The sequence below is a fragment of the Aptenodytes patagonicus genome, chromosome 15 (genome assembly GCF_965638725.1).
Source record: "Aptenodytes patagonicus chromosome 15, bAptPat1.pri.cur, whole genome shotgun sequence".
NCBI lineage: Eukaryota > Metazoa > Chordata > Aves > Sphenisciformes > Spheniscidae > Aptenodytes > Aptenodytes patagonicus.
This window is the reverse complement of record NC_134963.1, coordinates 7,439,807-7,466,920: the sequence shown is the minus strand read 5'-3', so window position 1 is coordinate 7,466,920 and position 27,114 is coordinate 7,439,807. Positions and strand designations below refer to the sequence as shown.

The 27,114-nt window shown below is 43.6% G+C and overlaps 1 protein-coding gene across 1 annotated transcript; it reads left to right on the top strand.

The window, feature by feature from the left end:
• Positions 1-10,287: 10,287 nt before the first annotated feature.
• Positions 10,288-26,662, top strand: PPP1CC (protein phosphatase 1 catalytic subunit gamma). Its single transcript, XM_076352748.1, has 7 exons — positions 10,288-10,429; positions 19,881-20,012; positions 21,251-21,481; positions 23,088-23,192; positions 24,194-24,417; positions 24,906-25,040; positions 25,471-26,662. The coding sequence occupies exons 1-7, from the start codon at positions 10,375-10,377 to the stop codon at positions 25,558-25,560; spliced, it is 972 nt and encodes a 323-aa protein (XP_076208863.1). The 5' UTR covers positions 10,288-10,374; the 3' UTR covers positions 25,561-26,662.
• Positions 26,663-27,114: the final 452 nt, after the last annotated feature.

Genomic DNA, 27,114 nt, shown 5'->3' with positions numbered 1-27,114 from the left:
AGGGACAAGGAAATGACCGGAAACTTCAAATCCTGAGCGGAAAATACTGTTTTACTACAAATACGCGTCCGGCCTGTTTCAGTGCATGAGACTGTCTCCGCCTTGGGAGGTGAGTTTCAGTCACATCACTGAGTACCATCGTCAAACAAATGAAAGAGAAGAGCATTAATTAATCAAGCAGTTGATGGCACAGCATTTAAAGGCTGTGCTTGGGAGAACCTGGGAGCAGCGAGCGGAGGATATAAAGCATCGCTTCATGCTCCCGCTGCAACCCAGGGGAGCTGGGGACACCCTGCAGCCTGAAAGGCATTTCCAGAGCAGGACCAGTAAAAGCACAGGGATGTGTGGTCACCCAGCATGGGCATATATGACAATTTCCATATTAATCAGAGCACAATAAAAAACACCAAACAGAAATGAGCTCGTCAGCCTGGCCGAGCTCCCAGCACACGAGGATCATAGAATCATAGAATGATAGAATAGTTTGGGTTGGAAGGGACCTCTAAAGGTCGTCTAGTCCAACCCCCCTGCCATGGGCAGGGACATCTTCAACTAAATCAGATTGCTCAGGTCACTCAGGTCGAGTGTGTTCTCGTCATCCTGGCTGCTTGCACCCCTGGGATTTCCAATCCCTCCTTGCGCCCTGGTTTTAAGCCCCGGGGAATTCAGCAGCGGTACCGCAGTTTCACCAAGTGATTCACACTATTTGCCTTTGGACTTGTCTCCTCACCGCTCCCCGCTTTCTCATGCAAATGTTACACCTGGGCCCAGGTGCTGCAGCTCCTGGAGTGTTTCTGGCATCGCCTGCTGCTGCTGGAAGGAGTGAGCCTGGATGAGACGGGGGAGGTTGCTTCACTAGCTGGGGCTGGGAAGAGACTGCAATATGCACCCTTGATAAGTAAATGCATAATAAAAATAAGTGCAACCTTGATAAAAAAATAATTAAATAAATTAATTAAAATGCATCTGCAGCCGAACAATGTAACACTGCAGCGAAGAGCTGCTGGCTTGTACCACCTCCACCTCCAGTCCCCAGGACCGAAGCACCTGGACACGGTGCAGGGGACACCAGGCAGCATGGCTCACGAGGGAGGAGGACACTAGGGTTTGGAAAAGGTCATCTGAGCAACCAAAATTTAAAAGGGTGCAGGAAGAAAGAAAACAGAGGAAATGGTGGCTGCTTCCCTTGTTTTGACCTGTTGTCCATGCTTACGCTGTTGTTAAAATAGAGAGATGGTGTTAGCCTGGGTTGAAAGAGCAGTGAAGACAAAGCATATAAAGGCTGGGAAAAGAAGCACATGCTCCAGCATGACCGTCCCCATGGGTCCTCTCTGGAGGTCATGGCTGTGAATGCATCTCATCAGCAGGGCAGGCTCCACAGCAGCCAGGACACACGTTTCCCGGGGTCTCTGAGCCACCCCAGGGCTCCTGCACAGACCCCAATGGCGAGCAGGTCTCGGGGGTCAGCCCACAGCTCATGTGCCCCCCGGGCTTGTCCTCAGCAGTTGCCCCCGTAACGCCGGCCCCGGCACGTGCCACGGCTTTCCTTCCTCAGCTGGGGAAGGGCAGCGACCTTGCCGCTGCTTACGCCTCGTGTGTGCCAAATCACAGCTATAAAAGGGAGAAAAGTTCAGCTGAAAAATACAGCTCACCTTTTTATAGAAGAATATGGGATCTGTTACATTCCAGCTGAAACCCTTCCAAAAAGCCAGGTGGGACTTTTTCTATATATATCTAAATAAAACTGTTTCTTTCAATAAAAAAAAAGAGCTCTGGCAACTATCCCACGCCGAGAAAGACATTTAATTGAAGCCACACAAAAGGCAGTAGGTCTCACCAGCAACTGCACTTCTATCGCCTCCAGAAAGCTTGACGCACGGATTCAAAACCAAGGATGAATGTCAGCTGTCAGGTCCCTAAGGCTCTCCAGTGACCTACATGCTACCGAGAAAAAAAATACCCAACGCTTGTTTGAGGTTGCACTGGGAGAAGTGGCAAAGGTAGGATGGCTTGGCAGAGGGGGACCACTGAGCCAGGAGCTGGGGTGAAGCATCCCCCATGCAGGCACTGCCCGGGGCGAACCCCCTCTCCTGGGGAGCTTGTGGTGTAAATCCATCGGTGCATGGAGTTACCCAGGAGCAGCTCTCACTGGTCCCTTCCTCACCCCATGTTAGAAAAGTTAAATTCACAGCAAGCTTAGCACGGAGGGAACTCTTTGCAGGGAAGTCAAACGGTATTGGAAAAGGAGTGAAAGTCGAGCCCAAGGTCTGGAGGCCACCAAGGCTTTCGTCTTTGGTGGAGGCTGCAGAGAAGCAGGCTGTGCGGGTGCATGGGGCTTCTCTGACCCCCAGCAGGGTTTCTCCATCTCCAGAAATGTTCCTGCTTCATCTCCAGACGCTTGTGTTTTAGGCTGAACTACCTGGGAAGAGGCAGTTGTGTTGGGATGTATCTCCCATGAGGAGGTACAAAGGAGAAGCTCTGATGGTTCAAGTTATCATCAGATAAACCTTCAGGTGTGCACAAACTTTCACAAACAACTTTCCTTCTAAAATAACTGCCTCTTGGCCTCAAAATCCACTTTTTCTCCTCGTGTGCAACGGGAGGGGACCTGTCCCCGTGGCAGGTTTGGGCAAGTTGCATGTGCTGAATCAATGAGAGTGTTGGGAGGTGCCATGAGAAGGTTTGGTCTGATCCTCGCCAGGTCTGTAGAGCCTCGCATGGGGCATCTCTTCCCCGCTCCAGCTTTGATGTGACGGCTACTGTCACCAGGCGCATCCTGGCTTGTACCGGCTCAGCAGCCACGGGCCAAGCTGGGATGGCTCCCAGCGGCTGGCCATGAGTCCTGCCTGATGGGTACCTGGATAGAAATGCGAGGTCCATCCCTCTGCTGCAGCCGGATCCAATATGACAGTGCTGAGTGCTTGAGCTGAAAGGACCGGTGCAGTCCTCTCCTCTTTACAACGCTCATTCCCTTTTTGTATGTGCCATGATTGTCCAAGGCAACATACACTCAGGTTTCACTCTCTGCCCATAGTTTGCCTTTGTACTCCATTCCCTTTCCCACAAAGCACATTAATTTCTGCAATCCCCCTTTATAATAAACCCAAACCCACCAAGCTGGGTGGTGAGCATCCCCTGGAAGGGAATGGGAGGGCAGGATGGGACTTTGGTAACAAGATGTAATGACACATTTGAATCCTAAATGCATCCTTGAATAATCAAAGCTGTCCTGGCTGCAGGGTGAATGCTTTTTTTTTTCTTTTTAAATGGAAGAAACAGACTGCCCATGCACACAGCCATTTGCTCTGAGGCAGAAGTTTAACGTCAGCCCCCATGTCCGGCTGGCTGACCCAGAGCCGATGCGATGCTGAAGTCTCACCCGATCCCAGTCTTGCATCGGGCTGAATCTCACCCGCTGCGCAAACACGCGCAGGGTGTTCTTACTGCAAACAAGGCATCTACTTTTAAAAGGAAAAAAAATCACGTGAAGTAAAACATGGAGAGAAAGAAGGGGAAAATCAAGTTCCCAGAGAGCAGAGACTGGAACAAAAGTGGCAAGTTTCCAAGGCTCTCTTTTCTCCACAGATTAATGCTTCTGACTCTCCTGTCTTACCTGCTGCCTGACAGTGTACGTGTGTATGGAAGCATTTACGTAAAAGCCCAATTTATTGGCTAAAAACCACTATTGTGTACGCTATCATTCACAGCCCTTAGATTTATCACTGCACCCGAACTGAAACACTCGTGATTTATCACCAAAGGCACCCGGCTGGAAACTGGCATGGGAGAGAGCCTGGCTCCATCACTTTGGGTCTGTCTGTGCTGCGACCCAGAAACAGGATTGCAGCTACACGGGTCACGTTTGTTTTAAACCATCTCACACCAGCACCCAAAGCCCCATGGATGCCGCGGTGAGCCCTGCCCACCTTTCCATCGGGTGCACCCCGCAGCACTTTGCAAGCTCTCTGGCATGCCGGAGATCTAGAAGGTGTCCCTCTCCGCTGCTGGGCTGAGCCCCCATGTCCTCTCCAAGGGGTGCCAGGGGCTCTGCCCGGCTGAGGCTGCCCACAACGTGGAGGAGAGACCAGGAGAAAGAGGGTTTCCTTGAGTCGCTTAAGGCATCCTCTGGATGCGGGTGCAAGTCTGTTGAGCCGGGAACACAGCTCAGTGCGACTCAGGCTGAGGATTTCGGATGAGTTAAATCAGCTTCATACCTGCTCCCTCAACCGGATAATTACCATTAATTATACAGGCTTGAACTCCGGCCACGGTCTCTTGGGGACCTGGGAGATGCTGCTCTTGTAAGTGGCTGTGTGCTCAGGAGAGCCAGCGTGGGACCACACCTGCCGTCACGCGGCAGCCGAAGGCGGCTGCAGCAAAGGCAGCACTCACCAAGCGGCATGCCTGGAGACCTCGTCCTCCATGTTATGCCCGGTCCTGAGGGATGCCAACAGCAGAGGATGCCCCAGGGCAAAGCAGCAGCTCACAATGGCGTGCCCGAGCTGTGTGGACAAACCAGAAAGGAATCCAGGGATCAAAGGCGACTCCAGCCATGGATTCCTCCAAATCCTTTCGTACTGATTTTGGCACAACGGTATGTAAGAGCAGCCCAGCTCCTGAAAATCTGCCAGGCTCGCAAGCAGCAAGCAGCAAGGAGGAGGTGAGAATAGAAACAAATAAATAAGCACATGTGGCAGCTACCTCCACAGTAGACCACGTTTTCAAATGCTGCATGTAAGCAGAAACTCCAGGTGTCCGAGAGCCATCAGCTGGATTGTTCTGGATTTTCAGGAGTGTAAGGGAAAATAAAACCTGGACCAGCAAAGCCACTGCCCTCTGAAGACATGTAACCTGTCCCAGGCCTGGGAAGGCTTTGGTGCACCAACCTTCAGGAAGCCTGCAGGCACCTGCAGGTGGGATTTCCCACGTATTTCATCTGTGTTTCAAAATCCCCAGTGGAGTCAGGGATCCTCAGGGTGCGTGGAAGATCTCTTTCTTGTGCCTGCATCTTGTGTTCAGTGATGTGTCTCCCACTGGTCCTCCGCAGAGGCACAGCAGCCATTTGACCAAGAGCAAATCAACAGACCTTCATCTTATTTCCACTTTCCCACTCCCCCGGCAGCCCTCCTCGTCCTCCTTTTTCATCGGTTTTAATTAGAGAAGCAGCTCATCCATGAAGCAGAGTTATGCTGGGGTAAAATCAGAGGAAGCAAAGAAACCAGCCATGTTCCAGCCCAGCCACTTGCAGGTCCCAGGCTGCTAATGTGCATTTCTGGCCAATGCAACGAGGAACATCCACAAAGTGCTTTCTTCAAGCCACGTGAAGCTGAAGCTACACAAAATGTCCCACTTAATCTGAGAAGCAGTTGCCTCTCCCCATCTTGCAAAGTCTGCTCCACACCATGGGACAATTCACATCCCTCTATAACCACATCCAGGCAGACCAAGACGAGCCATGCAGAGAGCCACTCCGCTCCCCACCACCTCTCCCCTCGCACAGCAAAGAGCGAAGGCAAATTACGCTTTCCCCACCATAAACCAGTTGAAGAAGGGCTGAAAAGCCCTTTGCTGGCTGTATAGCACTGGCTGCCACGTATGTTTTTCCCTTTCCCCTCCGTGAATGGCTCAGCTGAGCCCCGTGGAAACCCGCAAGAGCTTTCTAGCCGATTATGAAACTCAGGCTTTGGCGGAGCATAGAGATTCCTGACCGAAGAGGGGAAGACGGGGGCTCCACTCCTTGCCAAAGCAGCGTCAACTGATCCACTACGGCTGTTCTCCACTTAAAGTAGGACAAAGCCTCCTTTAGCGCTGTTTCTCCTCTTTTTCTAAGTGACGGAGCAGACGAATGCCACGCTTGCCCAGGGATGCTCAACCACAGACGGGACACATCAAAATGGCTCTTGTGCCTGGTCTAGCCTTAAAAGTCAGATTCATATAAGAAATACACCAAAGGGTGGAATGTGCTGTTTTCTTAATCCAAATAGCTATAGCAGGAAAAATCCTATTGTGGTCACTGCTATATTAGAAAAAAAGCGACTTCTGACATTTTTATATGAGAAGGATTTTATTGGTAGTATTTTTGCCAGTATGAACCCTCCAAAACTCACCAATAGAACATTTTTCCGTTCGAAAATACCTTTCATCAGAAACCCATGAAGTACATCAACTTTTACCAAAAAAAAAAAAAAAAAAGTAGGAGGAGGGGAGGAACGGCAAATCACATTTCTCCCATGTCAAAATAGCCTGTCTCGAAATTTTCCAAGCAGAATCTTTTAACATTTTTTATCAAAAATGTGATTTTAACAAACTTGAGATGGACTTGTCATCGTTGTTGACAGCTTCTGTTGGTGGGAGATTTCAGATGGAAACCAGCTGTTGAGGCTGCGAAACGTTGGGCTCAGTGGAAATCAAGGCCCGGCTCTGGCATACACCAGCAAGAAGAGAGAGTGTAACGAAGTCTCCGGCAGGCATCCTGCTGCGGGGTGTCTGGGGATGGAGCTTCATTTGGCTTCTGCACGTGGTCTGAGTCCTTGGTGAGCCCCAAGGCTAAGTCAGAGGCTCCGGAGCAGCGGCCAGCCCCGAGCTCCTCACCAGGTCCCGCGTGGTGTAGCCGCCTGCCTGCAGTTTGTAGGGTTTGTTGCTGGAGGGAGATCATTGCAATGTATGTTTTGTAAATAAAATATGACACTAAGAAAACACCTGCCTGTGCGTCATCGACTCCCTTCCAAACAGGACATGGACCCCTACATCTTCAGATCAGCCTCGCGGCACGTTCCAGCTGCTCTTCTTTTCCCTGACAAATTGGCACCGTCTACCCCCAAAACTCTGCAGCATCTGAAATTTGGGAGTCAGCAAAATTTTAGACATCAGAAGCAAGAAGCGTGCATAAAAGGTTTATCTTGGTTGTAACACAAGGAAATCTGGGCACAAACAGTGGGAGTTATGAAAACATTTAAATCGTGGCTATGTATCGCATTAGGAAAAATAACATTTGACCCACAAGTCACCCATTCTTGTTTTTGCAGTGTTTGAACACTCCGTGTAGGTCTTTGTTTGAAGTGTACACAAACACATTGAATTTCACGGGCTTAGCAAATATGTAATCTAAGGCAAGGGGAAGTGTGGGTGACTTGCATTTCTTAGGATCCACCTACATACAGGGATAAAATAAGGAGCGTTTCATTATCATCTGCATATATATACATGTATGTGTGTGTACATATAGTGTATATACATATTATATTATACACATCGTGTATGTATGTGTGTGCATATTATGTATATATGTACAGAACAATAATGAAACGCTCCTTATTTTGCTCCTGTATGTAGGTGGGTATTATATATGTAATATATATATTTTTAAACATAGCCAGATTATGAGCAACTGTACGATAAACAGAAGTGGCATGCGCATGAGATAGTGAGGACAAATCAGTGGGGAAAGATATTTTACACAGAGGCTTCCAAGGAATGTTACCAAAGCAGTGATTTATTTGTGGAATTTCAGGGGGGGGAAGGAGGAAAAGACACAAAGGTCTCAGAGCTGCAAGCGAGATAAACCGTACATCATCATGTATTTAGCAAACTAGAACGTAAGTTGTAGACAAATAGAAAGAAGGGGGGGAATATATGAACGACAAGCTTCAAAATTATGGAATGCTTCAAGCCTGTGTGCAGAGTTTAAGGACAAAGGGTTTTCCCTGATTGTTCCTCCTCTAGAAATAAATCATTGTTGTGAGCAACACTGGAGAACAAAATAGTTTCAGGATATTTATAACACCTTGGCTGGGTCCCTTTTCTAATCAGAGAGGCTGGTGTGGGGTGAGGCTTGTTATTTCCAGCAAAGAAAAGTTAGCTTATTAAAAAGATAATTTTGTGGTGGCATTTTAATATCTCCAGCTCATCACAGAGTTTGCTGCTGTTAAGTAAAGGTCCTTATTTTTATGTTCACATAGCAAAAATGTAAATGCGAAAGACCCTGTGCAAAAATACAGCCCCCTTCCGATCAGGACACCAAGCATTGGCGGCTGCTGTTGGAGACGCGGAGCTGTAGCAATGCGAGTTGGTTATCAAGGTGATGATGGGGCCTCGACAGATTCGCCTTTATCTGTCACTTCTCTCCCTTCCCCTTGGCTATACCTCTTTTAACAAGAATTGACGGTGCTTTGGACCTTGCCTGATGTGGTTCAGCAAGTGAGATATATTCTTTGCCCTCACCGGTCTCTTTTGAAGGGCCAGATCCTTCCTTCCAGAAGTACGGTGTTTCCAGTGAATCCCCAAGTACATCTCCTGGGTCGCACTCTGGAAGGTGCTGAGCTATCGCCCTCCACCCTGTTTCCCAGAGCATTAACAGGAGTGAAAGGGACTCAGCACCCCACTAAAGGTGCTCAGATCCTCGCAGGACTCATCCCTGGAGAGGGGGTAACAGGTGAAGGATGAGATAAGATGGAGATATTTCCAGCAAGGAAAACAAGACCACGAAGGTTCCTCTGGAAACACAGGACCAATTTCCCTTTTTAAATAATCCAGCAAAGTCCAAGAGAACAACTTGCCCTGCAGAATTGGAAAGGATTTGAAAGAGAAAGCAAGCATTCAGTGCCAAAGAGCCAGGGGGGGCCGTTCCCCGGGAAGGTGCAGGACAAAAATAGATGTAAATCTGTAAATGCTGTCACGTTGAAGTAAATCTGAAGTAACTCTATTGTCTTCAACGGGGTTACTTTGGGCTTACACCAGCGTGACTAAGATTAGCATATCGGCTTGGGTGTGCTCGTTACAATAAGTGTTCGCTCAGGGGAGTCGAGTGTTGAAGCTGCGTTTTGCAGCGGGCAAGCACCTGCGTTTCAGGGAGACTTTGTCTGCATCCTCTTATCTCTTCCTCCTGCCAGATCTAAGGTGTGCTGAGACTGCAAGTCCTTTGCTTTATCGCCCTCATGAACCTGAACTCTGCTCTGGCCCCACCGCGGTAATAATAAGCTGTTATGAATATTGTATAACTGTCGGCTGGAGGAATCCGGCATGCATAGTGGGAGCAATTCACGCAGGGAAGGGAGGAGAGGAGGAGAGGTTGACACAGCCATCCCTGCAAATTAAAGTAAGAGTAAATAAAGCAATTACATAATATTTAATCAGAAATGCAAAATGAACAGTGGGAAAGGCCCGCACAGCCCATCTCCCTTGCAAATGCAATCCAATTTACGAGCAGAACCTCATTTAATTGCTTGTAGCCAAGCCGTAGCTACATATAGCATAAAATAATAGCAGAAGTGTGAAATAAAATAGCAAGATGCTTTTGAAAGAGTAGGCTAATTTCTCCATCCATAAGGATTTCAAAGAGCTGTACATTTGTTACTTAAATAATTTGCAGGGGCAGAGCCACGTATCTGAAGTTGCTCAGGAGCTGAAGGGCTTGCTCAGGCTGCAGTAACTCCCGTGAATGAGCGGAGATGGGAGCTTACAGCCCAGTAGTGACCAGGCACCAGGCACGCTCTGCAAGAGCTGGTGATGGGCAGCAAGCGGCAGTCAGTCTCGTGCGGGGCACCCTGCGGGCTGGGGGCCGCACATCGTCCAGGCCGGGGTGTGCAGGGAGCGGGAAGGGGCCACCGCCGCCTTCACCTGGTTCCCCCGCCGGCGGCACGGCCCCATGTGCCCCACAGGCCTTCCCCCCACAGACCCCAGCACCCCGTGACGGAGATGGCAGCTGCAGGTGTGATTTTGGTGTTGTTCACCCTGTTTCAGGGCTGGGGAAGCGGCCATTCCCCAGAGGGGGAGCACACCCCTCATGCCTGCCGCCTCATGCCAAGCCGCTGCCGCCTCGTGGGTCAAGGCAACGTAGCCTCCGAGCGGGTGCCATGCCTTCGAGCACTGACAGAAGCCCGACCCCAGCCACCACCTCCCGCCATCGGCTGACGCCAAACGGCCCACTGGTCCAGCTCACAGCCAGGTTTCGACGGACCGAGGCCGGGCCGGACCCTGTCACAGCCCCGACACTGGGAGGCGGCAACGCCGCACTATTTCCCCTCCCGTGAGCGGAAGGATTCCGCGAGCGCGGAACGGCCGCGGTACGTTCTCCCGCCCCGCTCTTCCCGGCCGGCCTATAGAGGGTTTCCGGTGAGCCGCGTCGCGCTCGTAGTATCCGTGCGCCGGCCGAGCTCGCTGAGGAGACGGCGGCCATTTTGTTCAGTGCTTGGTCTCTGCTGAGACCGGCGGTCGAGGGGGGGGGCGGGGGGGGAAGAGAGAGAGGGAAGAAGGAGAGCGGGGGGGAGAGGAGGAAGGGGAAAAACGAGACAGAACGAGGAGAGAAGTCGGGTCGGCCAAGCAGCGAGCGGAGGGAGGGGAGCTGCGGGGAGGGGTCCGCCCGGCCGCTGAGAGGCGATGGCGGATATAGACAAGCTCAACATCGACAGCATCATCCAACGGCTGCTGGAGGGTGAGGGTCGGGGAAGGCACGGGGCGGGTGGCCGCGGGGTGGGTGGCGGCCGGGCCGGTGCCCGGGAGCCCGCCCGTGCGGCGGCTCCGTGGTCCCACCTCAGCCACCGCCGCGGGTGCTGCACCGCATCCTGCCCGCCCGGTGGGGTCGGGGGGACCAAAATGGAGGGGCCCCGAGGCGCTTTGTCTTCCCGGGGCTCGCCTCCGCTGCTGCCCCGGAGGCTCTGCCCTTCAGCCCCAACTTTTCCCTCAGCCCTCGTGTTTCCGAGCTCTTCCTGCCCTCTGATCCCCTCTGCGCTCCCGGTGCAGTGTTGGGACCAGCCGGCTGCCCCTCTTCTGCAGCTCTAAGGAGATACTTAATTTAGTACTATTTTCGCAAGAAAGTGTTTAAAAAAACCCGGGGGTTTTCTCTTGCCTTCCGCATATGCACATGGGGTCTGTGCTTGGCTGGGTAGTCGTGGGGCTCTGGAAATAAGACCTAGCGTGTTTAAAGAGTCTGTTGAGGCAGCTTTTCACAAAGTCGGGAGGAGACTTGCATGGGTTTCAGGATATCGTGGGTTTAGCTTTGATTAGCTGCCTGCATTAATGTTACCGTAGGACTTTGGCTCTTAATTCGTAACGTATGGTGGCTTTTTAGGTGTGAATAGAGGGTTGGGTTTTGGTGTTTCAGACAGTCTGTGGAAGGGCTTATTGTCGTCTTGTTAGTGCTTTGGGTTGAAAAGAGTTGCATGGGAGTTTCTAAATCAAAGGAAAACGTAGAAGTTGCAGGGGGTGTCTTCAGCATCATCCCTCGGTTGCAGGAGTCAGCACCAGACTAGAAATGTCGACTGATCTTAGGGCAAAAGGCTGAGAAGTAGCCAATGACAAATTTTCTTCCAGGCATCAAGGAAAATCATAATTACTCAGAGAAGGAAGCTAGCCTGATCCAGCCTCATTTCACATATGTCAGGGCAGGCATCTCATCTGGACTTACGCTTGAAGAGCTTGGTCAGGGATTTAACTTTTTTCCATTTGGCACAAAGTCATCTGAGATGTTGCTGAGACAAATGGTGAAGAAATGTCTTTCAGCTGTAATACACCCTTTCCTTCTTAGAAGATTTTGCTTGTGGAATGGCTTGGATAGCAAAAGGTCAGGCAGAGGAACAATAGTGCTACTCTAGAAATTATTTGGAGTTAAAAATCCTATGGATGTATTATGGGATTATTGAACTAGAATAAATAAAAGTGAATAGGGTTTTTCCTCTGATCTGTTTTGGGTTTTGCCTGTTACCAATTTAAACTGTCCTGGTTTAAATTATTTAAAGGCTTCTCTTCATAAATTTAGACCAGGATTTTCCTGAAACTCTAGTGGTATGATTTGTAGATGTCAGGTCCTGTATGTCATATGTTTGGTGACATATTAATACATGCTCAATTTTACAACAGGTATTAGAATTCTTACTTGATTTCCCCTAGTGTAACTTACGCAATTTTCTCAAAAGTGTAAGTTCTTAATATCAAAAACATGGAATAAGGTAATCCTAGAAAGAGATCTGAATGATTTTGAATGATTTCTCTTGTTTAAAGTTTCAAAAAGTAGTAAGATGTACTATGTCAATATGTTATGTTCTTACCCAGCTTATATCAGTATTACACGTTTGGAGGAGATGAGAGTTCATAAATCAGGCCTCAGAAGGTTTACTGACAAGCTCTTTTTAAGAGATGGTTCACGCAACTAAAGATGTTACCTGGGGTTGCATCAGCTGCCAGAACTGAAATTAAATTTTTTCCTTTATTGACATTTCAGCTGGGATTTTGGATTCCTTGAGGCAATGATTGTCTTTCAATATTTAAAACAATTACTGATGTTAGTAGCCTACGCTAGTGCTTTTTTTGTTGCTTATTAAATGTCTATTATAAATATCTTTGCCAGACAGAGTAATGATTGACCTTTGTGTCAGTCTGTCATTTTTATACTTTTTTCTAGAAAGGGCAAAATGATACTGCATTTTAGCAAACGCTGCATTTTTTATAGAGTGCTAAATTGTGTGAGTTACTGTGCAAACGCCATTCTCTTCGGTTGTTTAAAATTTACTTGACTCATCCTTTCCCTGAAACTATTCAGGTCTGGCTAGGTAGGTGACAGGACTGAACTTCCAAGGTGGAGATCTGCATGGTGTTAAATGGAGGGAAAAAAATACCTGATGTGTAAGGATTCTCATCCTATTTAGGTTTGGAGCAAACAAGAAGTTCTTTTTCAGTACGGTTCTGGTAGAACAACTGCATAATGTTAGTTGTGCAAAGTCTGGTGTGTCTGTACCAGAACTCCGTTTGAAGTGATACCCTTTTCAGACAAGGTTGCGCACAGATTAAAATCATACTCAAGCATGAAAACACTGCAAAATCTGTTTTAATAATCAGCTTACTCTCAAACTGAGTTGCCCAAATCCTTGGGCAAGCTTTAAATTTTAGAGCAATTTGGTATTTCATTACAGCTGTCTTTAAACTGTATACTTACATATTTTTATAACAGTTAACTTCAGGTGATTTTGCTAGTAAAATGCAAAGGATATGAACAGGGCGCATTATCTCTTCCTTTTTAAAGGTAACACACCCAAGTATTAGGGAGAGACGTGATTAAATACTTCAAATCAGTGAGAAAATACAGTTAAGCAGGTATTTGTGTTTTACAATATGCCTTAGCATTGCACTGTTGGAAGAGACCGAGAGCGCTACGCCAGTAGTGAATCTAGTCTAATGGTCGAGGTAAAGTGAAGTGGTTAAAGGGTGAATAATAAATTACTCTTGCTTTTGTTCTTAATATGAGATATTAATAATGTATTTGTGAGCGGGTTTTACTTGCTTTCTAGCCTGACTTCTCTGATCAAATTACGTTATTCTTACTTTTTCCCCAAATAGTTGATACTCTCCTACCCACATTAGGCTAGTTAGCTGAAATTATTAGTTTGTTCTTTAAAAGGCCTGGAAGTATATATTTAGCTTCTCATTCTAAGGTAAATATTTGAAGAGTCTTTCTTCCTCCAGGTGTTTATAATACAGAGCCATTTGGCATTGAAATGTCACAAAAAACATTTTACAGTAATATTGTTCTCAATCTTGGAAAACCGTTCAATGAAAACATTGAACATACTGATCTTTTTTTGCTGTAATTGAATTTATATTTGTTGCCCTCTTTACTATTGAGGGTTGTGTTCTGCTAGGAACAATTTCATGAGTACAGGTTGTCTAATTTTGTCACTTTTAGTAACTGTACTAACAAAAATTTTCACAAGAATAAGGCTTCCAAAGTATAGTAAATTACAGTATGCTGCACTGAGTATTGAAATGTTTCCTAAGTGTCCTTGATAGTGGATAAAGGCTTGAATATTTCTGGAACTAACTCACTTTACTGAGGAATAAGAAGGAGCAAACATGAGAGCAAATTACTCTCCTTCTAGGAGGAGTATTGTAGGCAGTAACTACATGGTTCTGAGTTTGTGGCTGTATGTGTCGGCTAAGTCAAAACTGCCAGTAGACAAGAAGATGCTAGAAAAGCTCCCTGTAAGATGAAAAATCAGTGGCATCTGTATGGTCATGGAAGGGGTTCCAGGAAATGGCAGAATTCTTGTTCAGCTCCGGGTAAAGAATGAGTGACAAATCCCAAGATTCCCTGAGTGTGAGCATGGCTTCCTTTCCGTGTCATGTCAGATGGTGTTCCTATAACTTCAGCCCCTTATCCGCTTCCTTCATCTAGTGCATTGGCAGCTTTTCACAAATAAGTAGGATCTGGTTTGAAAATGGAGCTCATCGTAACGTATCTAGAAAACAAGATTGAAATGTACTAGTCTTACCATGGTAACAATAAATAACAGGGTAAAATAACACAATTTAAACATATGTAAGTGGAACCCAAGTTGAAATATGTTTCTGAAAAATCTTTTCTGTGCTGCAGCCTCTGCAAACGCTATTAAGGGAACACCAAGAAATGAATGGAGGCTCCTTTGGATAAAGCCATGCAAGGCTAGAATGGTGGTAGCCATTCTGAAAGCTAAAATCCTGGTTAGTGCACTAAAATTGGCAAAAAGACTCTAAATCCTCAAACTTTCCTGTTTATACACCCACTGATTTCTATTCCTGGTAAAGCCTGTTGTATAGCTGTCAAGGAGATATTCTCTCTAATTTGCTCTAAATGGGGAAAGAGGATCATCCAGTTATTAAAAATAGTTGAGCCAAAGAGAACGGATAAACTTTTGCTGACAACAGAGAAGATTATTTCTTACAAATGCAGTTCTCCGATTTTTTTTCACCTTTCTGCTAAATACAGCGTTGATCGGGTCTGAAGGGTTGCTTGCTGTTTAGCTTCATATACTGAGATAAGTGTCTGTCTGATTCTCACAGATGTTAATCTGAAATGTGGTCAGATTTCACTTGTTGATGAGTTGGGCTACTGTGATAAAGTTTCTAATAGACAAGCAGCACTTGTTGACCTCAAACCATATAATTCTCCCTAGTTTGTATAGCTTAATGTTAATTGTTTCCTGCTATGTTGCAGCAATTTCTAATAATGGGAAGTAGGAGCTCTGTATTTGGAAGACAAGGATTAGATTCCTATCACTGCTGTGGATTCAAATAAGTCAGTTAAATTCTGTTTGCCCAGTCAGTGAAGTGGAGGAATTTGTCATCTCTGAGTATTTGTGATTGGCATGAGTACCTGTTGCTACGTAGCTCTCTCCAGTGTGGAAGTATGTTATAAGATGAAAACTTTGCAGTCATGCAGAATCTTCTGTTTGATAATGCTGCTGTGAACTTTCGTCATACTAAAAAGTAGACTAGAACTTCTTCTTTTTAGAGGCTTGGGCACTGAGGAGTTGCTTTTCAGTTTCAATTTTGAATTTGAAATGATCTGATCAAAGTTGGTAGTGCCTGCAGTAAAGTAAAACCTTTTTTACATCAACCACTTTCAAATTATTTATTCCCTTTGTGCCTATGGTGCGAAACTGAATGTGAAACTGTCATCAGGAACTGCTAAAAACAAGATTAAAAACAACCTGCAATATTTTTGGAAATGTCTCTAGGATTGCAGACACTTGAACGTAAAATATGGTAAAACTGAGAGATTTGTTTAATAAGCCAAAAAATGAACTGACCTGCTGATAGACTATTTTCTTGAAAACATTTTCTGTACAAAAACTTGATTCTAGCACTTTAGTTGACAGCATTTCGCCTGCTTCTTTTAATGTAATACTGAAGGAAAATGAGATGTTTGGATCACTGAAATTCCTAATATTTTTGAATATTCTACTATATTTGAATACTTTCCTAAGCATCCGTCCCTTTCATATTAAACCTGAATGAAATAATATACTCAGTTTTATAATAGCATTTGCCTTCATTAAAGAATTGTGTGGCACCAAACTGAACATTGGAAAATGCTAGCGATGGTGTAGAATTCTGTTGTACTCTACGTGCATGTGGTCTTCTGACTGTTGTACATTCTAAATCCCACAGTTCGTGACCCATTTATCCTTCACAAAGAAATGTATAAAAGTTATCCTGGATGTCAAGCGGTGTTTTAACTCCTGCAGCTGTGCTAGCTCTGTTTGCTTCCACCAAAATGACAGGGGTGCCGTTAAGTTCTTGCTCTAGTTCTTTTTACTTCCTTTTCCCCCTCTGCTGGGCGGCTGTTGTACTGCACTCACCTCTGTTTGTAATACGCCTTCATTTTAGAGTTGGTATCTGTTGTTGCTTTCCAGCACTTTTCCTCCTTGTCTTGGAAAGCAATGTTAATTTTAATAATTGGAACCTACGTTCAAGTCAGTACCTCTGCAGAGATCATCCAGGCTCCAGGGAGGGATCTTTTCTGTAGTCTTCTCCATCCATTGGAGAGCTTATTTTTCCAAAACTTCTCATACTTGTACAGTGCAGAAGGTTTTACTTGTTAGAAGACTGCCCGGACTCGACATTGAAATTCAAGCTCTCGAAAAATGATTTTTAAGAACAGGAGCATCTCTGCCTAAAAGAGGATGGGAATATATTACTGTCTGGAAGTAGTGCAGCAGTACGTTGATGCAAGACATAAATAAAATATTATTTGAAATGGGCTGACTTTTTTGCTCAGCTGATTAATCTTTAGCTTGTTCTGCTGTCAGTTCCAGACTGTCATTTCTGAGAGAGGTTATTTTTTATGTGTTGAAAGAACAAATGTGCATGTACAGTACTATTGAGCTGCTCTTTTGACTTTATGACCAAGCTGCCAATTAGTATCGTACTGTCTGATCTCTGCAAGCTGCCTTGTTTTGGTCCAAAACAGAGAAAAGAAACTGTAAACACAACATTTTTCACAGTATATTATTTTTGCCTTTCTCAGTGGGACTAAGTAACTTGAAGACTTCATCAGAGAAACCGTTTAAGAAGTCATCCAGACTGAGCATCCTGCGTTTCCTTGCCAGCTCTTTCATTGTGGATGAGAAAATCCTTGCACTAAAAATACAGATTTCTCAAACCAACATGCACTTCTGCATATTTGATTCTTCTGAAGCCAAAAATACTTTTTTCCAGCTTTTCAGGATATATAGGTCAATGTTGGAAGAAATTGAACACGCTCGTTTCTTCTGCGGCGATTCTGTGTTGGATGAAAGTGGTCAAAATGTCATTGGCAGGCAGCGTGCTACAGAACTGAATCAAATTGTCCTGTTCTTTCATCCTTCTGGTATCTCTGCTAGTGAGTTTGTGAACTGCAACAAAGCGTCATTTTATCTTGTTATGGTTTTCTGCAAGCAGATGACTAAAACTGCTGCATGAAGCTTATACTGGTTCAATGAAAATATATTGGAGAAACGTAGGAAACTTGTATCTGAAACAGTTTTCAGATTTTCATTTAATCTTCAGCAAAAATGAATGCATATGCTTTATTCATGAGCTTTAGTGACTCAGTGCGTTACATAGTCTGTATAATATTTTATACTTCTTAATTTATGGATGTGAGATACAGGGTTTGGTTTTTAGCAATTTCTAACAAGACCAAATCATAGAAAGTTAGATTTTTGGCTTCTCAGAAAACTAAATACAAGTATATTGTATTATCTCAAAAACAAAGGCAAATTGTAAAATTGTAAGAGTAAAGGAAAATTTAACATTTATAATTCAGCTAGCTGATCACTTTATTCTATAAATTTCTGTTCTTTATTGCTTCTGGATATTTGGCATTTTGAATAACTTGCTCATTGCTCAGGAGTGTTTGGAAAATTACTGTATGGATGAAAAAATAACTGTGTGGATGAAAAGCCTCATGCGTGATAAAGTGCTGTGGCAAAGATTTAACTTTCATTTATATGCTTCATTACTTCGAATATTTTAATGGAAGACATGAAGTTTAGTGGTAATTCCAGTGTTGCCATGTAATGTCAGTGTTGAGTGATAATACGTAGGCAGTGAATAATAAAGGAGCATGTAGTGCTTGAAAGATAACATTATTAAAGCCATGACTTTTGACCTACAATTAACTTAATGTCACTGTCAGTATACATTGTAATTTGAACTAAAGTTTAATTTTGAAGCTTGTTTGAGGAAAGGTGATGTGTTTTAGGGTATTGTCAATGATTATGTAAGGCAGCCTGTGCCACCATGACTAGGGTCTCTGGGAGTCGGTATGCAGGGTAGAATTGTTTTGGTAGTAACATTTTAAGTGCTGGTAGAGATTGTGTCCAATGACACTTGATTTTATGGATGGATATTACACAATCGTTATTTTATTCTTGGTCTAGATAAGATGTACGTTGACTAAACAATGTTTTCTACTCTTGATCAGAGGCTTGCACAAAAGTAGGAAACTTCTGTGCTAATGAGAAACTGTAATCCCTTTGGAACACAATCATTTTTGTTCTTATTCTTCCTAAAACATGCCCTCTGCACCCCCTGCCACGGCCTTTCCTACTGCAGTTCTCACTTCTTGATTTCATATAGTGCAAGGCCCACAGTGACAGTACAGAGATTTGAGTCATCTGTAGCTTCCAGATTTCTCACTCTGAGGTTAAACAGTATCAAGGGAATTGGACTGAAATGGTATCTAAAAGGTTATTTAGGAATTCAGGAAGGTAATATTGCATAGGTTCTTGTATTTGAAAGGGTTTGGGGCTTGTTGCTTGCTTGCTTGTTTTGCAACTGAAGACCAAGCCTTTTTGGACAAGAGCATAGATTCTTCAGTCTCAATGCCCTATGAGTTGTATGCAGTAAGTCGCCTAACTAGGCAACATTACCAGTGTAGTGATTTTGTTTCTGGAGGTGTTGTCAGAGTGTTTCCAGGCATCTGAGGCTAAAGTTCTGAGGTCATTTGGCTTTGATGTGGCTAAACCAATGGGTTATGTTGTAGAAGGTGACTGCTCTTATTCTATAATCTTACTGGAATTTGCTGCAGGGTTTCTTTTGCTTCAGTCTTACCAGTGCTCCATGTTGTCACTGGTTTTGACACCAAATAAAAATATAATAAGCTTTACCAGTAATGGCATAATCACAATTTTTTATTTAGTCTTATCCTAACCCTGATAAATGCTGTTGCATGCAATTTAGCCATAATTACAGCATTGCTGCCGTAGAAATGTCCTTTGTATTTCTGGACAACAGAAATGGGGGGAGGGTGATAGATAAATGGAGGGAAAGCTGTGCTGGTGGCTGTAGAAACTTGTTCAGGCCAAGCTGGTGTCCTTATTGTCCAGACTAGGAAAGAAAGCTTTGATGGACATTAAAGGGAACCAACTATTGTTGCAGTGGGAGAGATTGAAGCAGTAATGGGGGGGGGGGGCTGAGGCTGGGAGATAGATCTCCTAGTAGCTTGTCTTTACTGTGCTCAAAGGCAATGATAAGGAGAGCTGTTTCATCATTGTGATCCAAAAATGTTTCCTTATGTATAGTTCTGACCTTCCAATCATATGCTTATTGTTCTTCAGTATTTACTAACTGCAGTGTAGAATGGGGCAGTACAGTATTTACTGGTACTGTAGTCTTGTTTGTTTAGATACTGTCTTGGGCAAGGTTATATGATAGTTTAGCGAAGCTTACACATCTGAGCGACAATGTTGCTGATTAAATGGGAGACTTCCTTTTCTCAAGTTCAGACAGCTTTCCAGAGAACAAGTGTATAACTGCTTCATTAAAAAATATATATATCTCTATATATATAGTCACATTGTGCAAGATAGGTTTTATAACTAAATAGAACTAAACTGATGCTATTTAAAATGTGACATTTAACGGGGGAAGTGTTGAGCCATGAATTCTGTTAAATGAAAGTAGCATAAAACTGAAACAGAATGCACTACCCTTTCTCTGGTAACACGGCAGTGCAGCTTCACCTCAGCAGACTGATATTACCCTGTTATCTTCTCATTCTGTAGTACAGTGGCATTTAGTCAGGCTCTTAAAAATAACACTAGGGATATTGTTGATTTTGATAACTGACTTCTGACTCCTTCCAACAGTGCGAGGATCAAAACCAGGCAAAAATGTCCAACTTCAAGAGAATGAAATTAGAGGACTGTGCTTGAAATCCAGAGAAATCTTTCTGAGTCAGCCTATTCTACTAGAACTTGAAGCTCCACTAAAAATATGCGGTGAGTACTGTGATTTTGATTTGATGCTGAGGAGGGGTGTCCGGTAAATGCAGACCTTGAGCTGAGAACAAGTGCCAGATGCTACTTTCACTTATTAACAGTGGAACTAATAAAATTATTGTAGCAAAAGGGAAAATAAAACCCTGCTGGATGCTTAGGGTGGAGGAGTGGGGAGGAGGTAACAAACGTGGGAACTGGAGCGGGGACCAAAATAATTCAAACCCAAAAAGTAACTGGTCCAGTTTCACCAGGTCTCTTGGGGAAGGGATTTACATGAAGTTTTGGAAAGGAGTTTTTGTGTCAATGAAATAATGTTTGGCCCAGTCATGACTGAACAAGGGGAAACAAAGGAGAAGTACAGTAATTTATTGTAGCTACTATTCAGAGTTGAACGGTGGTTTGACAATATTTTAAAATGCTGCTGGGAACTTAAATTACTGTACTGTTTCTTGGAATTACTTTCTCGTTTGGTTTCACCATACTTGTACAAAGTGGTGCTCATTTTGCACACACAAAGTGTGTATAAGTCTAGTTACGCTAGAAGAATGAAGAATGTCAAAATAAAAGCCTCAATAAATGGACTTTAAAAAGCTTCCAGCAAACAGTATTTTATCCTACTCCAGCACTGAGGATTTACTTCAAATTGAAGTAGCTTGTTCAATATTTATAACATTGGTAGTCTAAAACCATGATTTAGTGTTCTGCTTGTCAGAAACAAAACCATGATTTAAACCAAAGGCAGAAATACCAATTTCATTTTCGATACACCTTCACTGCTAGAATTTGAGTTACTGAGTGTTTCAAGAAAACACCAGAGGTGGGACAAAGGAAAGCAAGTTCCCCAGGTGGTCAGTTTTCCATCAATATTACTAATGTTGTGTGGAAATACCAAGAATGAGGTAAAGGTTCCTGATCTCACAGCCACTAGTCAAGTAAAGGATTTAACTGGATGTCAGATTTTTATTTGAACATGCAGTTGGTTTCTTGGAATCTTGATTTTGTTTTACACGCGTGTGAATATTTTTAAATAGCTACATACTTCATCTTAGGGCAGTTAACCATTGCATTACATAGATGTCAAACTTCAGAATGTGATGATTTTATATACATTAAGATAAACTAATTTTTAAGTATGTTGTAGGCAGTATCTAACTGCAAGCTTTTTTTTCTTTCTCTAGAATCAATCAAAGAATGTAGCAAAGGGTCACTTACATGTCGTTTCTGAATACTCTTTACAGGCGACATCCATGGACAGTACTATGACTTGCTTCGACTCTTTGAATACGGAGGTTTTCCACCAGAAAGCAACTACCTGTTCCTTGGTGATTATGTTGACAGAGGAAAACAGTCTTTAGAAACAATTTGTCTTCTATTGGCCTACAAAATTAAATACCCAGAGAATTTTTTCCTCCTCAGAGGGAACCATGAATGTGCCAGCATCAATAGAATTTATGGGTTTTACGATGAATGTAAGTACTACAGATGTGTGCATCTTTGGCTTGGGAAAGCAGGGTAGGAGGTGCTAGTGCTGTGGTGTTAGGTGATTCTTTCTGAACTTGCAGTTCCCTTTGTGCACTTCAGGGGGGCCCTTGGCCTATTTTAGGAAGGGAAATGTGTCCTTTCCCTGATCCTATTGGAGTCCGATCCTCACAGTACAAAGCAGCATGCAAGTGGGTAATTTTATTTATTGGCTGCTGTGTTAACTAACAGTTCTCACTGGTACATATTGTTAAAGTTCTTAAGATAAGGTCATCTAATGAGAGATGAGAGAATTTTGCTTGATGTGCTTTACAAAAGTTCACCTCCGTTTCTTTCATCTGAGGGATCATGTATACTTGTGTTACAACTTAACTTGGAGAATGGGCTGGTCTTCACTGTGGTTATGTTACAGTGCTTGCAGTCTACTTCATATTAAGACCTGTAATTTTGTAATGTTAAAAAAAAAAAAAAAAAGACTTTGCCCTTCTCCGGATGCAGTCCTGCTGTATTGTGTGCTGTTGCTTTGGCCAAAACCAGTACTTCCTTTCATAAATGGGGCAAAGCATGTGTGAAGCCTTCAGTCTGATGCGTGCTCGGATTGAGCACCGGATACTTGCTCTCTTGGTAGGTGGCTTCAGCTGCAGAAGTTGTTACTTGAACCAGTACGTCAGCCTTTCAATGAAGAAATGTGCTTGTATTTATTTGGCATCATGAGCACTCCTTTTGAACAAATGCAGTGTTGCTATGCAGTTAATGTAGCAGCTCTGTCACTGCAGAGTGCATTAAGGTCTATTGTGACGGAGGCTATACGTAGACCTTACCCTAACATAACAAGTAATTTTGCTGTGAAGTAGAAGTGCATGTTCATGTTTCAAAGGATGTGATTTAATAAATCCAGATAACGTAGAAGAGATTAAACTGTTAAATTAATTGTGCACTGAAGCATTCTCACAACTTCTGTTGTGGGACACGCTTGGCTTGTAGCTTACAAGATGTACTCTCCATGTTTTGTTCTCCTTCAATGAGGAAACAAAGATGTGTGGTATTTCAGAGTTGACTCCTCAGAGATTAATCACAGGCTTAGTCATATATCGCAAATATGTTCAGGGTTCATATCTGTTGGGAGAGTCCCTTTGAAAGTAAAACTGTAGCAGTTTCATTTTTCAGTCCTTCTTTGCCTAGAGAGACTTTATGTGATAAAGTACTAGCATGAGTTTAAAGGAAATCTGCTTTCCAAGAATTGCTGTCTTCCCCTGAAGAAAACAGCAAATGGCAAGATTTTCTGAAATGGATCTAATTTTCAAAAGCAAAGTTGGGACTGGAGAGTCTGGCTGCCAACAATGGAATGTTGTTCTGTTGAACAGACTTCTGCTATCCTCAGCACCACTTCAGAGCGCTCTGCCACACTGAAAGAGACCTTTGCAACTTTCTTATAAGCAATGAAGTATGTCAGTTGGTATCAGAGAAGATAAATTGTGTATAGGCTTTAATGCTAACTTTTTGCAAGTCTTAGTAAACTTAAAGCAGCCACGTTAGGTTGGTTGTAGTTGTGTTAGGAAAGCATATTGACTGTTCTTTCTCCCAAATGTCTTCCAGGTAAGAGAAGATACAATATTAAGCTGTGGAAAACCTTCACAGACTGTTTCAACTGTTTACCAATTGCAGCTATTGTGGATGAGAAAATATTCTGCTGTCATGGGGGTAAGTAACAGTTCCTTAGTTGATATTTGAGAAACTGTAATACTCTAGTATCAGTCATGGCAATTTCATGTTTACGTTGCTGAAGCTTCAAAACTTCAGGGATTTTTCTCTCCCTTGGCTCGTGTATGAGGTAGGGTTGAGCTTGATTAGTGTCACTTTTGTGAATCATTGAGCTGGTAGTTTTGTAGCTTCAGACACAATGATCTGCTTTTCCTTTTATACCAAAAGGCATACTAATAGCCTCTCCTTTTGAGTAAAGAATCCTTGCAGGTTTTTTTTAGACTTGCGTGACTAGAAGTTTTATGTGCATTCTGAAAACATATGTTTTCATAGGATGGTTTGGGTTAGAAGGCACCTTTTAAAGATGGTTTAGTAGAGTCCGCCCTGCCATCGGCAGGGACATCTTTCACTAGATCAGGTTGTTCAAAGCCCCGTCCAGCCTGAGGGGTTTGGTGCTTCATTTGTAGAAATTGGCTCTGTTATGCTATGTGATACTTGCTTCATGCAGCTTTTCAAAGTAATAAAATACATGTTGCACCTTAAATGTTTCATCGCTTGCAAGTAATTACAGTTGCCCAGGGAGACATATCAGTGAAAAATGGTATGAGGTCTGTTTGATATGGGATTTCATCTTACTAGACCTGATTGTTAAAATAAACATACACTGTGATTTCTAGTATTAACGCCTCTTTTACTTAACAGCTCTTTTAACAGACACTTGCAAAATATTACAGTGAGATTATTGTAATCCTGTAAAATGTGGAAATGGCTTTGCTTATCTTGCTCCCAGTAAATCTTCTAGAAGGTGACTTTCCTGTTACAAAAGGTTTAAAACAAATGCTGGATTAAAAAAATGTAAGTTAACATTGTCATTGAACTACGTAAAATTGCAACGGTGAATCGGTTTGAATACAAGTTACTTTTGTCTTGAATTAATACCTCAATCTTGCGGAGCAGAGTTGGACTAAAATGTGAACTGCGCGTGTCTTAACTCTGAACAGGCTTGTCACCAGACCTTCAGTCAATGGAACAGATAAGACGAATTATGCGCCCCACTGATGTACCAGATCAAGGTCTACTCTGTGATCTCCTGTGGTCTGACCCTGACAAGGATGTCTTAGGATGGGGTGAAAATGACAGAGGAGTGTCCTTCACGTTTGGTGCTGAAGTGGTTGCTAAGTTTCTCCATAAACATGATTTGGACCTCATATGTAGAGCTCATCAGGTATTTTAATTTTGCATATTAAACCATAGAATAACTTAGGTTCAGAGGGACCTGAGGTGGTCATCTGGTCCAACCCTACACACGTGTACTCAACACAGGACAAACCAGCGTAAGCCCGAGTTGCTGAGAATCTTGTCCAGCCAAGTTTTAAATATCTGCAAGGATCGAGATTCCACTGTCTCTGAACAACTTGTCCCAATGTTTAACAACCCTTGCAATTAACATTTTTTTTTTTTCTTAATACGTCTAAACTGGGACTCTGGTTCCTGAACAAGATTGTCTTGCACCTGGCAGAATCCTGTTTTTCTCATTGCTAGTGGACTCTGCTGAACTGGGTCCTGTGATGTTCTTCCTGTTTTGGTGTAAAAGTTTGGAACTCGTGCTCCTTAGACGTAGCCAGCTTTTCAGTTGCTGGTGCTCTTCAAGCAGCTTTGCACCTTGGCAGGAAGAAGTTGCCCAGTCTAATATTTCTGCTTTTCTCTCTAAAGGTTGTTGAAGATGGATATGAGTTTTTTGCAAAAAGGCAATTGGTAACTCTCTTTTCTGCCCCAAATTACTGTGGAGAATTTGATAATGCGGGTGCCATGATGAGTGTGGATGAAACTCTAATGTGCTCTTTTCAGGTACGGTATCTGAAGATTTTACCTCCTGGTTAGTGTAGTCACGCTTTAAACTTGCTTTATTTTGAATTGATACTTTACAAAACCATAATGCTTGTTTCAAATAGATCTTTACAGATACCACATGTAGACAGGGCTGTGTTTGCACTCATGTCTTCAAAAATGTGATAAGCCCTTGCTGCTGTGAGTAGATGAACTGTTCTACCCTGGAATTAAATCATCCAGGCAAAGTGACCGGCTGTTAGCCTGCTTCCATTGGCACGGGCTCTCCGATCAGCTGCTCTAAGCCCTGTCATAGCTCTGAGTAGGAAACGCATTTATTTCTTGGCACATTTATGACCAGTCCAGATGACCCGTATAATGTCAGTGAAGTGAATTAATTGATTGTAAGAAAGCGAAAACTTTTTGCTAAATGACTGAACTACCTTTTCAGATTTTGAAACCTGCAGAGAAAAAGAAGCCCAATTCCAGCAGACCTGTAACGCCTCCCAGGGGTATGATCACAAAACAAGCAAAGAAATAGTCACTTTGGCGCTGCCTTCTTGGGACTTGTATTATAGTATATAACCTCCATTTTTAAAACTGTAATGTGTACTGTTCAGCTTGCTCAAAATAGATAATGTGTTTGTGGTTTTCCTTTTGATTTGATGAATGGCATTTGCTGGTTGTAACAGCAAATGAAAGACTTTTCTCCCTCCCAGGAAAAGAGTTTTAAACTTCCCTTTCGTTGGTGTTACAGCTGTACACTCCACAGCATCTTATCCTGTCATTATGGGTAATTGTACAACTGACTTTCTGAATCTGTACAATGAGTAGTGTAAATGCTTGTTTTCTTCTTTAGGATCTAAAGGGGGCACTAGTGTGCTGTGAGAGTAGAAATTTGTTACTGTCAGAAATTACATACTGTTTATACAAACCACTGTGAACTTTTTTTACGTTAAAATTTGTTTTAAAGGGATTGCTTTTCTTTTAATGTCTTGTCATGTACACGTTAGTTTTATTGCTGTCAACATTAGAAATAACCTTCAACCTCGCCAGCGTGGCTGGTATGATGTATATTTAATTCAGACACACATCCCTCTCCGTATACTTCAATTAAAGCCATTATTTTAAGTGTTTGTGTCTCTTTCCTGAAGCCAAAGTTTGCTTAGAAAACTGTTTGTACACGACCCACCACACTGAGTTGGCAGGGCTTTCCATTCACGCCTTCCCTTGGAGATAAAAGGAGGTCCTGACTTGAAATAGGAAGTAGAAATGCTGTGCTGTTTATTCTATTCACGGTAAAAGCAAACACGTTTTTGTACAGTTTCCGTACGTTCGATCGAGTGGACCGTTTCACAGTGGCATCAGGCCCGTGGCAGCCAGCGTCAGAAAGCTGGAAGTTATGGAAGTGGCTCTAGATCTGCCTGAATGGTTTTGTGCGTTTTAGCCTAAGGACTTTGTTCTACGAAGAAGCCTAGAAAATAGCTGATAAGCCAACCACAGGTGTGTTGGTCTTGATCACCGGTTTATATAAATCTCTCACAGAATCTTGTTTTTTAAAAACTGTTACTCTTTTTTGAACAGATAACAGTGTACAATACCATGTAGTGAAAAATCACTTATTAAATGAAGAAATTGTTAAATCTTCTCAGTGTCAGTTTATCACAACATACACACTACTGCTATCAGAGGACCTGACTTAGATAAATAAATTGTTCTGGAAACCCACAAATTCTCGGTTTGGATTTGTCTAAGCTGCAAGCGCTAGAGGTATGTTTTTAAACAGGAGCGCTGGATTTAGATCTGGTTCTGGAACTTTAATGCACGTGCTGCCCTTAAATGCAGGCACCCTCCCACCAGGGGGGGTGGGCGCAGGCGTGAAGCTCCCAGAGCGCTTGATGCGTTGCTGTGGATCTGCAGAACCGTCTCGCGAGCAAGTCGGAACACTGCAGTTCGGCAGCTGAAGGGGCTGGTACCCGAACTTCTGTTTCTCGCAGCCCTGTGGTCAGGGTGGCTGTGGGCCGAGGCTTCCCGGGCCGGTGTAGCAGCAGCGGTTCCCAGAGGTACGCGTGCGTGGGAGGACACGCTCCTCTCG